This window comes from Syngnathoides biaculeatus, chromosome 15, assembly GCF_019802595.1.
Source record: "Syngnathoides biaculeatus isolate LvHL_M chromosome 15, ASM1980259v1, whole genome shotgun sequence".
Lineage (NCBI taxonomy): Eukaryota > Metazoa > Chordata > Actinopteri > Syngnathiformes > Syngnathidae > Syngnathoides > Syngnathoides biaculeatus.
In genome coordinates this window covers 25,709,387-25,722,336 of record NC_084654.1, presented here as the reverse complement: position 1 = coordinate 25,722,336, position 12,950 = coordinate 25,709,387, and the positions used below count along the sequence as shown (strand labels likewise).

General features: G+C 59.8%; 1 protein-coding gene across 3 annotated transcripts; it reads left to right on the top strand.

The window, feature by feature from the left end:
- The first annotated feature begins 1,164 nt into the window (after positions 1 to 1,164).
- LOC133513697 (DENN domain-containing protein 4B-like) lies at positions 1,165 to 12,299 on the top strand. 3 transcript variants are annotated; one of them, XM_061844692.1, is made up of 29 exons: positions 1,165 to 1,461; positions 2,443 to 2,802; positions 3,017 to 3,272; positions 3,331 to 3,400; positions 3,492 to 3,661; positions 4,124 to 4,365; positions 4,448 to 4,514; positions 4,603 to 4,661; positions 4,733 to 4,877; positions 4,946 to 5,121; positions 6,357 to 6,457; positions 6,534 to 6,749; positions 7,057 to 7,202; positions 7,627 to 7,760; positions 7,855 to 7,969; positions 8,464 to 8,670; positions 8,776 to 8,904; positions 8,975 to 9,089; positions 9,161 to 9,310; positions 9,515 to 9,695; positions 9,779 to 9,989; positions 10,059 to 10,154; positions 10,216 to 10,391; positions 10,465 to 10,555; positions 10,810 to 11,013; positions 11,329 to 11,425; positions 11,495 to 11,666; positions 11,752 to 11,810; positions 11,881 to 12,299. In XM_061844692.1, the coding sequence occupies exons 2-29, from the start codon at positions 2,495 to 2,497 to the stop codon at positions 12,024 to 12,026; spliced, it is 4,239 nt and encodes a 1,412-aa protein (XP_061700676.1). In that variant the 5' UTR covers positions 1,165 to 1,461; positions 2,443 to 2,494; the 3' UTR covers positions 12,027 to 12,299. The 3 variants fall into 3 exon arrangements, with proteins under 3 accessions (XP_061700676.1, XP_061700675.1, XP_061700674.1); XM_061844691.1 differs by having other exon boundaries at positions 1,171 to 1,461; positions 2,471 to 2,802; XM_061844690.1 differs by lacking the exon at positions 1,165 to 1,461 and having other exon boundaries at positions 1,474 to 2,802.
- Positions 12,300 to 12,950: the final 651 nt, after the last annotated feature.

Genomic DNA, 12,950 nt, shown 5'->3' with positions numbered 1-12,950 from the left:
TCCAGTTTCCTTATTGAGGAGGAAGAATCGGTACCGAGCGTTACTTGAAAATAAACGCAACGGTGGGGGGTGGGGGGGGGGGGGGTTGCGCGATCCGGCTCAGTTTGGGTCACCGTGACAAGGTGGTAAGTTCTGACGAGATATAGGCGGACTCGCCTCCACGCGCCGCACGGGCTCGGGTACCGGTCCTCTCCAGAGGGGTCGGACTCGTTCCCCCCCTCCTCCCCCATCTCAGTGCCTGTCCATTGGGGTTCACCCCGGTGGGGTTATATGGGGGGGGGGGGGGGGGGAGGCCCTGACCGTTCCGCCAGACAGCACTCGAGAGCGAGTACCCACCTTCTCTGGAGTTCTCGGAGCGGGTGCTCGAGAGCGCTCAATCGTTGTGCTGGGGGGGGGGGGGCCCTGACCGTTCCGCCAGACAGCACTCGAGAGCGAGTACCCACCTTCTCTGGAGTTCTCGGAGCGGGTGCTCGAGAGCGCTCAATCGTTGTGCTGGGGGGGGGGCTTCAATGCTCAAGTGACGGTGAGACCTGGAAGGACGTGACCGGCAGTCGGCGTCGTGCGAGGCGGCGTCTCCAATTTCCGAGGTTGGGTTGAAAACAGCGGGATGTTTAAAAGGCTCCTCGGTGGTGGGACCGAACTACAAGCGGGGGGGTCACGCTCCTCAGCCTCCCTGGTAAGGAGAGCCTGAGGCTGGAGAGGAGGGGGGGGGGGGCCATCAGGAAGTCACATGTCGGGTTCAGGACGAGCAGTGCGGTTTTCGTCCTAGTCGGGTGCCGAACCCCGACACGGACTGTTACGACCGGTGCATTTCCTTTCCGCCAGTAAGTCGGATTGCCCTGGGAGCGTCTTTCTCAACGTATCCGTAGCGAGCGCTTTTGGAAACGTGGCGAGCGGAGGTCACCGCCGCCTCCGTGTCGTCATCAGTGACCCACGATGACTTTCGGGAAGTCGGCAGTCACCAGAAAAGCAATACGGTCAATACGTGCTCAGTTCCGGATGACTTTGTCAATTTGGGGGCGGATATTTCCTGACAAAGAAGGAAGAAGCTGAGCAGAACTCCGAATTCCTTCTTCACTACATGCCGAAGTATGAAACAAAAAGAAAAAGAAAAAAAAAAAATCACAAAACTTTGATTTGGGGTTTTTATTTTGAAAGGGAGGGTCAGCGTTTGTTAGATGAAGTTTAAAAAAAGTTTCCTCACTAATATTGCCGCCATCATCCGTGTTGCACCAACGTCCAACGGAAATAGTGTGAAAATATCGCCGACGTCATCCACTTACTCCTCGTCATTCGCGTGACGTCACTTCCCGCTGCCTGACAATGTGGCGCCGTCCCCTTTTATTTTGAAACGCTCGAGCGGAAGCCCGGGCCACATCAAACATGGACGTCCCGTGCGAGCCGATGAGGGCGGCGTGAGCGTCGCCGTCTTGCGCCCGACCGAGCAGCGACCGCGAGCAGGTTAGCCGAGCTCCACACGCGCACTCGCCGGGCCGCGACCCCAAACCTCCTCCCGGAAGCTCTCGCGGCTAGCTAAACGGCGCTAGCTCGCTGCCGCTTTGTAACGGCGCTCGCTCGCTCATTCGCTCGTCCTGCGCGTCTTTTTTTTTGTTTTTGTTTTTTTTCTTTCCCCGACGCGTCTCGTCGCTTCTCCGGCCGCGGGGCCGATCGGAGAGACGACATCCGCTTCCGGCGCTGATGCGCGTCAAATGTCAGCCGAAGAGCGAGCAAATGTCACCGAGCGCGACTTGACGAGGAGATGTCAGCTGCTGTCCGATAACGGAACCCGCGCCGGAGGTTGAGATGCGCTCGCCTGGCGTCCTTCCGTCTTGGTGCTCGCCGCCGCCGTCGTCGTCACGCACGTATGACGGAGTAGACGTTCGCGCGCTGTCGCTGTACTGGTAGACATTCAGGCTCCTTTTGCATCGTTGTACGTACACTAAATCGTGATTGACGTGACACGCGTTAAAAATAGCAAAGACGATGGGGACCAATGGAAAGCCGTGAACTCTGACCCGCACCGATCACGTGACTCCACTCTCGACGTCATCACTAAAGACGCAAATTCCCGCGCACGCTCAAAGTAAAGAGGAAGTTTCAGGAAGAACTTTTTCCAGTTCCTGCGGCAACTTTCACTGCACGCGAGCGCCAACGGGAAACACCTGATGCCCTCCTTCCTGTTTGACACTTTCACTTCCTTCCGCAGTCCTTCTGTGGGTCGCCCGGTTGCGCCCGCACAACCGGAGGACAATTTTCACTGGCGTTCGTTTGAATATTGGTCTTATGCGGCTCGTGCCCCTCGCTGATGCGAAAACGTGGTCGACGAGTCCCCCCAGAAACTAATGCGTCCGTTTATTTGTCGTGTTTGAGCACAAACAAAAAAGGAATCGAGGAGATTGTCAGCCAATCACAATCACGTGACTATGCAAATGCGCGGCTAAGGCCCGACTTCCTGTCGTGCGGCGAGCAGAGCGGAGGCGGACGCGCCGGCGGCATGAGCGAGGACAAGTGCCCGCAGCTGGTGGACTACTTCGTGGTGGCGGGTCTGGACCCCGCCGGGCCCCGGCGACCGCTGGACGACGACGCCAGGACGGCCGGCGGGCCGGGCCGGGGGGCGGAGCCGGTGACGGACGTGGCGGTGATCGCCCGCGGCCTGGGCGAGGAAGTGCCCCAGGGCTTCACGTGCATCGACAAGTCGCTGGGCGGCCACTCGGCCGAGCTGAGCGCCGGCCTGATCAACAACCCGCGCCTCTACCTCTGCTACCGGAGGGGTCGCGACAAGCCGCCCCTGCTCGACCTCGGGTGAGACGCCGCCGCCCCCGCGTATCGTGGCGACGACCGCTAGCTGTGCCGCTTCCTCGAGGTTTTTTTTTTTTTTTTTTTGTGCTCGTCCTGGCGTGACGTCATTTTTTGTTTGTTGTCGCGCCGGGCCGACCAGAAAGCGGCACTGAGGTCACGTGACGCGTGAGTTTTGGCGTTTGGTCGCCGTGAGCTGGAATGTCGCGGGTGCGCTCAGGGTGCTGTACGAGGGCAAGGAGCGGCCCAAGGCGGGCTGGTACGTGATCGAGACCACGCCCTACAGCCGCTCGGCCAGCTTGAGCTCCGGCGCCGGCCCGGCGGCGCACCGCGTCTTCCTGACGTACCGGCGAGCTCCGGACGCGCGGGGCCTGCGCTCGCTGGGCGTGACCGACATCGGCGTGCTGCTGCCGGGCAAGGGCGAGGCGGCGCCGCACACCTTCAGCCGCGTGGACAAGAACCTCAACACGGGCATGGTGAGGCCGCTCCCGAGTCGCCGGCTAGCGATCCCGCCTGACCGCCGTGTCTCGGCAGTGGGGTCCTGCCGTGTTCGTGTGCTACAAGCGTGCGGTGGCCAAAGCCAACGCGCTGGTCTACGAAGCCGGTGAGCGAACGCCGAGCCGCCTCCGCCGCCGCCGTCGTCGTCTCCCCGCCGTGACCCGGCGCCGTTCGGATCGCGCTCGCTCGGGTTTCAGGTCTGCTGAGCCGCTACCCCGCCGACGACCTGGACTCCTTCCCGCTGCCCGACTCGGTGCCCGTCTTCTGCCTGCCCATGGGCGTGACTCTGGAGTGCTGGCCCGTCGACGCCAAGTACCAGCTGCCCGTCTTCTCCACCTTCGTGCTCACCTCGGCCAGCGGGGACAAGGTGGGCTCGCTCGCAGAGGAAAAACCACATCTCGAGTATGTTTGAGAAAATGTTTGGGCTAGTTGTGCACAAATGGAAAGCGTTGAAAGGACGATGACTCGTTTTTTTTCATTGTTTCGGGGTGACAGAAATTCTTTTGTAGTTTTTAGAGAGTCGGGAATTTACTCGCTCACGTCGTTTCACTTTTATAAGGTGGGAATCCTTTTTTTTTTTTTTCTTTTTTTTTGGGGACTTGAGATTGACCTTTTTTGACCACCGGGTCAAGATCGGATGACTTGACTTGACGACTTGAGTTCGGGTCCTCCACACGGAAGGACTTCCGTAGATGCTCAGGACTCGGCAACGGTGACCAATTCCCGATCGCCCCAAAGTCCACCGAGCGTCCCCTTTTGTCACGGAGACGGCGATCCTCCCGGCGGTCACGGGAGCGGATTTTCAAGTGGCGTTTGGGCCCCGACGCAGGTGTACGGCGCCGCCATCCAGTTCTACGAGGCCTTCCCCAGGGAGGCTCTGTCAGAGCGCCAGAGCTTGCGTCTGGGCCTGCTCAGCGTGGTGGACCGCCGGCCCATCCCGGACCGCGGCCTGCAGGCCAAAAAGAGCATCTGCGTGCTCTCGCACTGGCCCTTCTTCCACGTCTTCCAGAAGTTTCTCACCTTCATCTACCGATACTCCGTGTCCGGACCGCACGTGCTGCCGCTCGAGAAGTATCCGTCCGTCCGTCCGTCCGTCGGGGGTGTGTGGTGTGGTGCGACGTCATCGACGGTTTGGCTCTTGTTGTGACGGCAGGCACATCTCCAGCTTCATGCACAACGTCCCCTTCCCGTCCCCCCAGCGACCTCGCATCCTGGTTCAGGTTGGTCCCGGTCGGTCGACGGCGCCTCCCGCGGCCTTCCCCGGATGAAAGCGAGGCGCTGACGCGCGTGCCTGCGCCTTTGTTGCAGCTTTCTCCCAACGACAACCTTCTTCTGTGCCAGCCCGTGTCGTCGCCGCTGCCGCTCAGGTGAGTCGACGGGCGAGTGGCTGGCGGGCGCCTTTAAAAAGAGGACCTTGTCGGGTGTGCTTGTGGGTTAGCGGCGCCAGCTTCCTGAAGCTCCTCCAGAACTTGGGTCCGGGCAACGCGTGCACGCTGCTGCTGGCCGTGCTGACGGAGCATAAAGTTCTGCTGCATTCGCTGCGTCCCGACGTCCTGACGGCGGTCAGCGAGGCGCTGGTCTCTGTAAGCGCTTTTCCGTCGGCCGCGCTCCGCCCGCCGCGCAGTGACGCGCCGGGTGTTTTTGCGCGCAGATGACGTTCCCGCTGCGCTGGCTGTGCCCGTACATCCCGCTGTGCCCGCTCCAGATGGCCGAAGTGCTGCTGGCGCCCGTGCCCTTCATCGTGGGCGTGCACTCCAGCTACTTCGACTCGTACGACCCCCCCGCCGACGTGGTCTGCGTCGACCTGGACACCAACGCCGTCTTCCAGTGAGTGCGACTTGTTGGCGCGTGTCTCGCGGGGCCGCCGTTGACAGAATTACTGCAGTTTGCCACGGCAGCGGGAGGGAAGGTTTTAGCGGGCGTTCCGTGAGTGGAGAGTGGGATTGCGTTTCATCTTGAATTGCTTTTTGAATGATTACAACTTCGGTCCAATTTGTATCTAACTTTTGGTTTTATTGTTCAAACTGCGTCGTGTCGCTTGGCTAACGTCAACATTTCCTATAGCCAACCCCAATTCCAATCAAGTGGGGACGTTATGTTAAGCATCAATGAAAACAGAACATGAGGATTTGAAAGTCACGTTCAACCAATTTTGAATTCAACACACTATAAAGACAAGGTACTTAACGTTCAAACGGATAAACTTTGTTTTTAGCAAACAATCCGACGAGTCGACAATTCAAATTGTTTCGGAAATTGGGGACGTCGTGTCTATGCGGATGCAAATTTCAAAAGCCGGCGTCTGTGATGAAATGGGCCAATGGCGTGGGAAACGTACATATCTGCGAAGGCACCATTCATACTCAAAGGTACGGACAGGTTTTGGAGAAACATAATGCTGCCATCCAAGCAATATATATATATATATATATATATATCCCCGTCCCCCCCCCCCCAACAAGGACGGCGCTGCTTATTTCTGCAAGACAATGCAAACCAACTTCTGAACGGGTTTCAACAGTGTGACTTCGGAGTAAAATAGTGCAGGTACTAGACCGGCCCCGCCTGCGGTCCAGACCTGTGTTCCGTTGAAAAGCCGTGGCGCATGATGAAGCGTGAAATACGACAACGGAGACCCCGGACTGTTGAACAGCCGAAGCAGGAACGCTTCCGCATTTCTCAATGAATGTTGTCCAAAGTAAAGGTGACGTCATTCTGTGGTCAACCTGAATGAGCGGTTTTGGAACCCGTCGCAACCATCGAACTTGAAGTTCACGATGGTCCGTTTGAGCGTGACATATCTTGCGGTCTTTGTAGTGGATTCCATTCAGTGTAGGCCGAATGTGATTTTGTTCTTATTGAACACAACTTCATTGGAATTGCGGTTGTTTGTAGCGTCGTACTTTGGAGGAAGAAACAAACCCTCGATGTGCTTTTTGATGAACGCTCCGGTTTTGGGTTTGAATTTTGTATTGTTTATTGAAAGTAGTTGCCTCAATAATGAGCGAGCGTGAAGGCGCTTGACTTTGGCGGCCTCGCATTTCCTTCCCGTCGCGCGTCAGGTCGGACGACAGGAAGCCGTTGTCGTGGCGCTCGTTACCCCGGAAACCCGGCAAGACCCTCTTCAACACGCTGAGCGAGCTGCACAAGACCCTGGAGCAGAGTAGGTCCCCGACGACGCCGTTCCTTCGGTGGCTTTGCAAAAGTGAACCGCGGCGACGTCCGGCGCCCGCTGGCAGTTTGCTCTCCGGGCCAGGAGGAGGCGACGCTGGAGTTCCTGCTGACGGACTTCGACCAGATGTACCGTCGCCAGAAGCAGCTGGAGCTGGACATCCAGGAGGCTTTCCTGCGCTTCATGAGCTGCCTGCTGCGAGGCTACCGCGCCTTCCTGCTGCCCATCACGCAGGCGCCCTCGGCCACCGCCACCGACTGCAGCTCCCTCTTCAACCTGCAGGGTGCGCTCCCGCCGCTTTCGGGGCCGCCGAACGACGGCCACGTCGCTCGAGGGGCTTCCTTGGGGCGACCGCGTCTCGTGCTATTTAGGAACCGTGCTGTGAATTGAGGAGTTTCACGGAGAAATAATGTGTTATTTTGACAAAAGCCGCGTTGTCGTCTGCGTGATCCCACAATGCATCGCTGGCTCCAAAATCGGGATGCGAGACGCACGCCGATTGCTTTTGCGGAACGCGCTCGTTTCGGGTCACTTGTTCCGAGGACGCCCCGACGGGCACGTCGGCGAGATGACGTGTGGCTTCCCGTCAGGCTTCCTGAAGTCTCGCGAGCGCACCCAGCTGAAGTTCTTCGGGCAGCTGACGCGCACGCAGATGTTCACGCAGTTCATCGAGGAGTGCTCCTTCGTCAGCGACCGCCACGCCTGCCTGGAGTTCTTCGACGAGTGCGTCCAAAAGGTCAGCGAAAAGAAAAAAAAAATACCTTTGGGGGGGGGGGGCAGTTTCAGTATTTTGAAGAAATATCTCAAATGAAGTATTTGCTCTAGCGTCCAGGTCAAGATGAGCGGAACAAATTTGCCGATGAGCACTAAAACGATTCCAGAATTGCGCTCGGCGTTTTTTCACTTCACATTTCAGCCAGCAGGTCGGTCTGCAGAGCCGTTCAAATTAGCAAACGTTGGCGGCCGTCGTCGGATGGTTTTCACGGGGAGACGTTGTCCAAAAACTTTACGGGATGGGGGGGGGGGGAGCTCTGAATTCCGCGCGTAATCTAGCAAAAATTGGGTTTCATCCAAAAGACAACCAAAACGTGAATCGAGCCCCGGGACCACGCGAGGTCTTCGCGTCGAATGTTGCGATGCTAACGTGGGCGACCCCACAGGTGGACGCGGAGAAGCCGGAGGACGTCCGTCTGGTGGACGTGGACGAGAGTCTCTGCGGCGAGCGCACAGTTTTCATCATGCCGCCTGAGCAGCCCACTCGAGACGACGGATCCGAGTGTCCCGCCCGCTACAGGTGACCCTCGGACGACGACGACGACGCCGGTCGGCCGCGCTCGCCCTCACGCGTCCTCCTTGTTCTTCTTCTTTTGCCCGGGTCGCCCGCGCAGCTACGACACGTTCCCGGCCTTGAGGGCGGAGCTTTTCGACAGGCCGCTGGACCGACTGAGCGTCCCCGCCAAGGGCGGCGCCCCGGGCAGCCCCGCCCCCAGGCGCACCAAACAGGTACGTGAGGGGGAAAAAGGCCAAAGGTCAGGCTGCCTCCTAGTTGCCGCTCGTATTGAATCGGCACCAAGTGCGTCAGGAAGACAACGAGGAATTGGTCTCCGCTAGCTAGTTGGCGCCGCACTCGTTGACAGTTGTAAAGGGTTGCTGGGAGTCTGGATGGGAGATGAAAGGGGAGGAGATAGAATGTCAAGAATGGAAAAGAAAAAAGTAGAAGAATGAAATGAAAGCGGATGGATGGCAAGAGATCAAAGCAAAAGCATCACAAAAATGAATTTGCAACGAAACGTTGAAGGAAACACAATTGCGGTTGGCCGGCGACCAGTTGAGGGTGTAATGATAGCCTGGGTCGACTCTCGTGAGGATAAGCGGCTCAGTAAATGGATAGAATTGCCGGTGGACCCGCCCGAGTATGGAGCGAATCCTTCAAACCTGCGGGGGGGGGGCGGGGCAAAAGGCCGTCCGCCGTCCGACGTCTGTCCGGCGCCCGCCAGGAGCTGAAGGTGGCGCAGCGGCGGGCGCAGAAGTGCTGCGGCTCGCCCGAGCTGTGGTGCAAGTGCCTGCTGGGTCACGTGTACGGCTTGTGGTTCACCTACCTGCCCACCTTCGTGCGGGCGCAGAGCGCCAAGGTGCCCGCCCTACACGCCGCCTACGACGTCCTCAAGCGCATGGAGAGCCGGAAGGTTCTGCTGCCCGACGAGGTGAGGGGGGGCCGCCGCCGGCCGCGGTGACCACGAGGTTGACGGTAGCCATGACAACAGCGGCGCTAATTACGGCGGCCACGCCCTAACGTGCGCGCGTTTCAGGTGTGTTACAGGATCCTGATGCAGTTGTGCGGCCAGTACGGGCAGCCCGTGCTCGCCGTGCGCGTCCTTCTGGAGATGAAGAAGGCGGGCATCACGCCCAACACCATCACGTACGGCTACTACAACAAGGTGCGCCCGCATTTGAACCCTTTGCAGCCGTTTTAGGACACAACCGCCGTGACTTTGTGTGTGCGCTCAGGCGGTGCTGGAGAGCAAATGGCCGTCGACCAATCGGAGCGGACGCTTGCTTTGGGCCAAGCTGAGGAACGCGGTGCTGGCCGTCGCCCTCTTCAGGCGGCCCCTCAAACTGCGAGGTGGGGGACGCCGCCGCTCCGGACGAGACCGCCGCCGTCTTAGCTGGCGCCTCGTCCTCTCCTTCACGCAGCCGCGACGGAGGAGCGCGGGCCCCGCCCCCGGCTGCCTCTGATTCGTCAGGCCAGCTGGAGCGGCCTCAGCGAGAGCTCCAGTCACGAATCTCTGACGGGCTCGTTGGCCAAGAGCAGCAGCCTCAGCAGCATCAAGACGCCCGCGCAACGTAAGGCGACGAAATGCGTGCCGCGCCTTTGCAAAATCACCCGTCAGTGGCCTTGCCGATGAATCCGATTTCGCGTTTGTCTGAGGAGCTTTGAAATTTCGACCAAAAGAAGTTGGTCGGTTGCTTGGTACGCACGCTTGGTGAACGGAGGAGCCCAACGTTCTACGACGCCAGGAAAGCTCCCGACACCTTTTGTGTCCGCAGCGGCCAACGCCAGTAACAGGAAGTCGGGGCGCCACGACCGCCTGTCCGCTAAGCCCCCCTCGGCTGCGCCCGCGACGCCCCCGAGCGGCGTCCCGGTCCGTCGCAGCGACATCTGCTTGTCCAGCTTCTACGCGGACGACAACGAAGACGAGGACGACGGAGGATACGACGCGGCGGGAAGGCGGGCCCTCGCCGTGACGTGATTGGCGCTCGGGCTGTCCAGGACAGCCCGAGCGCCAATCAAATCTGCCTCTCCCCACTCAGAGCGGCGGGCGAGCGCGACGACAGAGTGCCGCCGCCCGGCCGGAGCCTGGCGGGGAGGCTGCAGCGACTCCTGACGCCCACGCGGCAGCGGGCGGGCGCTCGCCGCGCGGCCAGCGCGGAGGAGCGCCGACTCGGAGCTTCGGAGCAGCGACGGTCTCGGGTGGCGGAAACGCTGCCGGCCAAAGAACGCCTCGCCAACGCCAACTCGGAGGTGAGGCGCCGGCCGCGCGCTCGCAAGGCTTTTGGTGTTAGCCAACGCCGGCTTTCTGTACGCGGGCAGAGCTCGCTGTCGCCGGCCAGCGACGCGGACTCGGCGGACGGGCCCCGACCGGCGAGGGACTCCTGGGACGTCGGCCGAGACGGGGCCGGGATCGAGGTGAGCCGGCGTCGGGCGGGCGCGAGTGGCGGGGGCCAAACTGTGGAACTTGTGCGTGCAGGTTTCCATGTCGAGCTGCTCGCGGTGCCGCTCGTGCGGCTTCCTGGTGTACGACGAGGAAATCATGGCCGGGTGGACGCCCGACGACTCCGACCTCAACTCCCGCTGCCCCTTCTGCGGCGCCCCCTTCGTCCCCTTTCTCAACGCCAACATCCGCGACCTCCGACCCCTCGGCGGGTAACGGGCCGCCGTGGCGTGCTGGCGGGCGGGCGGGCTCACCCATGCTTTTGTTTTTACCGGGTCTTTCCAGGGACGCCGAGGGCGAGACGGCCGACGAAGGGCGGACGGCGCCTCCGCCGTGTGACGGCGACGAAGCCGCCACTGACGACGGCGCAGCCGCGGTACGTGAAGAAGAACTTGTCGGGGGTCGTTCAGGGAGGGGTCTACCGGACCACATCCAGTAGGCGTTCTGAAGTCAGGTTTCCCACCTTGGCTCGGGCACCATAGCGACAGAATTACATGGCAAAAACAAGAAAAAGTCCATTTGGTCCGGTACCTTCGCCTTAAGCCTGAAGTGACTCGTCAGTGGACGAAATTGGTCGTCGTCTCTCCAGGGGGCAAATGCGACCCCTGACGGGCGTTGTCCCGCCTCTAGGTGGCGGTGGCGTACGTGAGTCCGCTGGTGCTGCGGAAGGAGCTGGAAAGTCTTCTGGACCACGAGGGCGAGGCGGTGCTGGGCCAGCCGCAGTTCCTGGAGAGCCACTGCATCATCTTCTGGAACCTTCTGTGGTTCTTCCAGCGCCTCAGCCTGCCCAGCCACCTGCTGCAGCTGCTGCCCCTCCTCGCCGAGCCCGCCCAGGTAGGACGCCGCCGCAAAAAGTGGGCAACTGTTGGCGGGATTCTCCCGCCAAAGGGAAACGGGACGTTGGAAAATTGCTCACAAGTGCAAGTCGAAAAGGAAACAGCGTTGTCGCAATTTCTTGATTGGAAATGACGACGACGTGTCCCTGAAGAAAGTGGACGGAAGTCACGTTTGGGACCTGACAGAGCCAATGGCCAAAATGGGAGCTTTTGCGGCTAAAATTGTCTCGCCGACAGTTGTCATCGGTCCAACGGGGAAAAAAAGTTTTGGAACGCCGTTAGCGACTTAGCATTGCGTGCGTTGTCGCGGCAGCGGGAGGGCGCCCGCGTGAGGGTGCGGCTCCTGTGGGACACCCTGAGCCCGGACCCCGACTCGTGGCCCCCCCTCTACGTGCTGTGGCGTCTTCACAGTGAGTAACTTTGGCCACGCCGCGAACGACTAGCCCCGCCCTCCGCTGACCCCGACCCCGCCGACGCAGGCGGCGTGCCCGTGCCGAGGTTCCGGCGGCGCCGCCGCAACCATCCGTTCACGCTGTCCTTCCTGGAGGAGGTCCTGCGCTGCGTGGGCATGAACGAGGTCCACAAGGCCGTCACGCTCTTCCTCGACACCGTCCGCAAGACGCAGCACGCGTCGGCGCCGCCGCTGCGCAGGTCGGACGAGGCGCCGCTTTGGCCGTGTCCGTGCGTGTCTTGACGGGCTTTGGCGTGTTGTTGTTGTTTGCGTCCGCACCTCCAGGAGCGTGTACCGAGAGTTCCTGTTCCTGACGCTGGCGGCCATGGGCAACGATCACGCCGGTAAGTGACCTCGCCTCGTGACCCCGCCCCACCTTGGCGCTTCGCTAACGCGCCTCCGCCGTCCTCGCAGCGGCCTTCGACAAGAAGTACAAGGCGGCGTACTCGCGCCTCAGCGGCGTCGTGGGCAAAGAAGAGCTGCGCAGGAATCGGGCGCAGCCGCCCGGCGCCAAGGCCCTCGACTGCAGGCGGGGCTTCCGGCCCCCGCTCCAGTGCTGACAAAATGTCAGAGGGTGCCGCCGCCCCTCCTCCGTGTGCAGAAACGGGAGCGCTCCACACGGGAAACGCCAATGACGCTTCCTGTCGTCAGCGAGCGCACAAGATGGACGACGAGCTGCAAACGAAATCCGGCGGGCCGCGGCTCCGGCCGAGCGTCCGCTGGTGACGACGTTTTCCTCCCGCGGAAAGTCCAAACCTGCAAAATGTTTCATTGAATATTGACGTCGTTTTCCCACCTCTAAATTATTCCCGTTTTTTTTTTTTTTTTTTAGAAAATTAAAACCAAACAAACATTTGAGTGACGTTTTTCCAGATCGGATCGGAGCGCTTAAATTTCAACCGGGCAGCACAGCGTGGCAACTGGTGAGAGCATCTGCCTCACAGTTCTGAGGACCGGGGTTTGAATCCCGGCCCCGCCTGCGTGCCTTTTCTCGGGTTTCCTCCCTCGTTCCGGAAACGTTGGAGACTCTAAAATTGTGAGTGCGATTGGTTGTTTGTTTCTCTGTGCCCTGCGATTGGCTGGCGACCGGTCCAGGGTGCACCCCGACGACAGCTGGGACCCTCGTGAGGAAAAGCAGCAAAGAAAATGGATGGTTGGGTGGATGGAAAAATGATACAGATTTAAAAAAAAAAAAGAGTTCTAAACGTACAACAGTAATTAATTGAATACATTTGAAATAGTGAGTGACTTCAATTCAGAATTTTTGACATTTTGTAAAATGTCAGGTGCAGTTTCACAATCATTTTAACAAAAAGGACATTCATTTGTCATCAACGTCAAGAAAATGTAGTAAAAGAGGGCAGGTAGGAGACCGGCCTGCTTCCCTGCCACCCATTGAAAGCGGAACGAGCTGCACCTTATCGAGCGTAAAATACCACAAGGGAGACCTCAGACTGTTGAACAGCTGAAGCCAGAATGGCCGA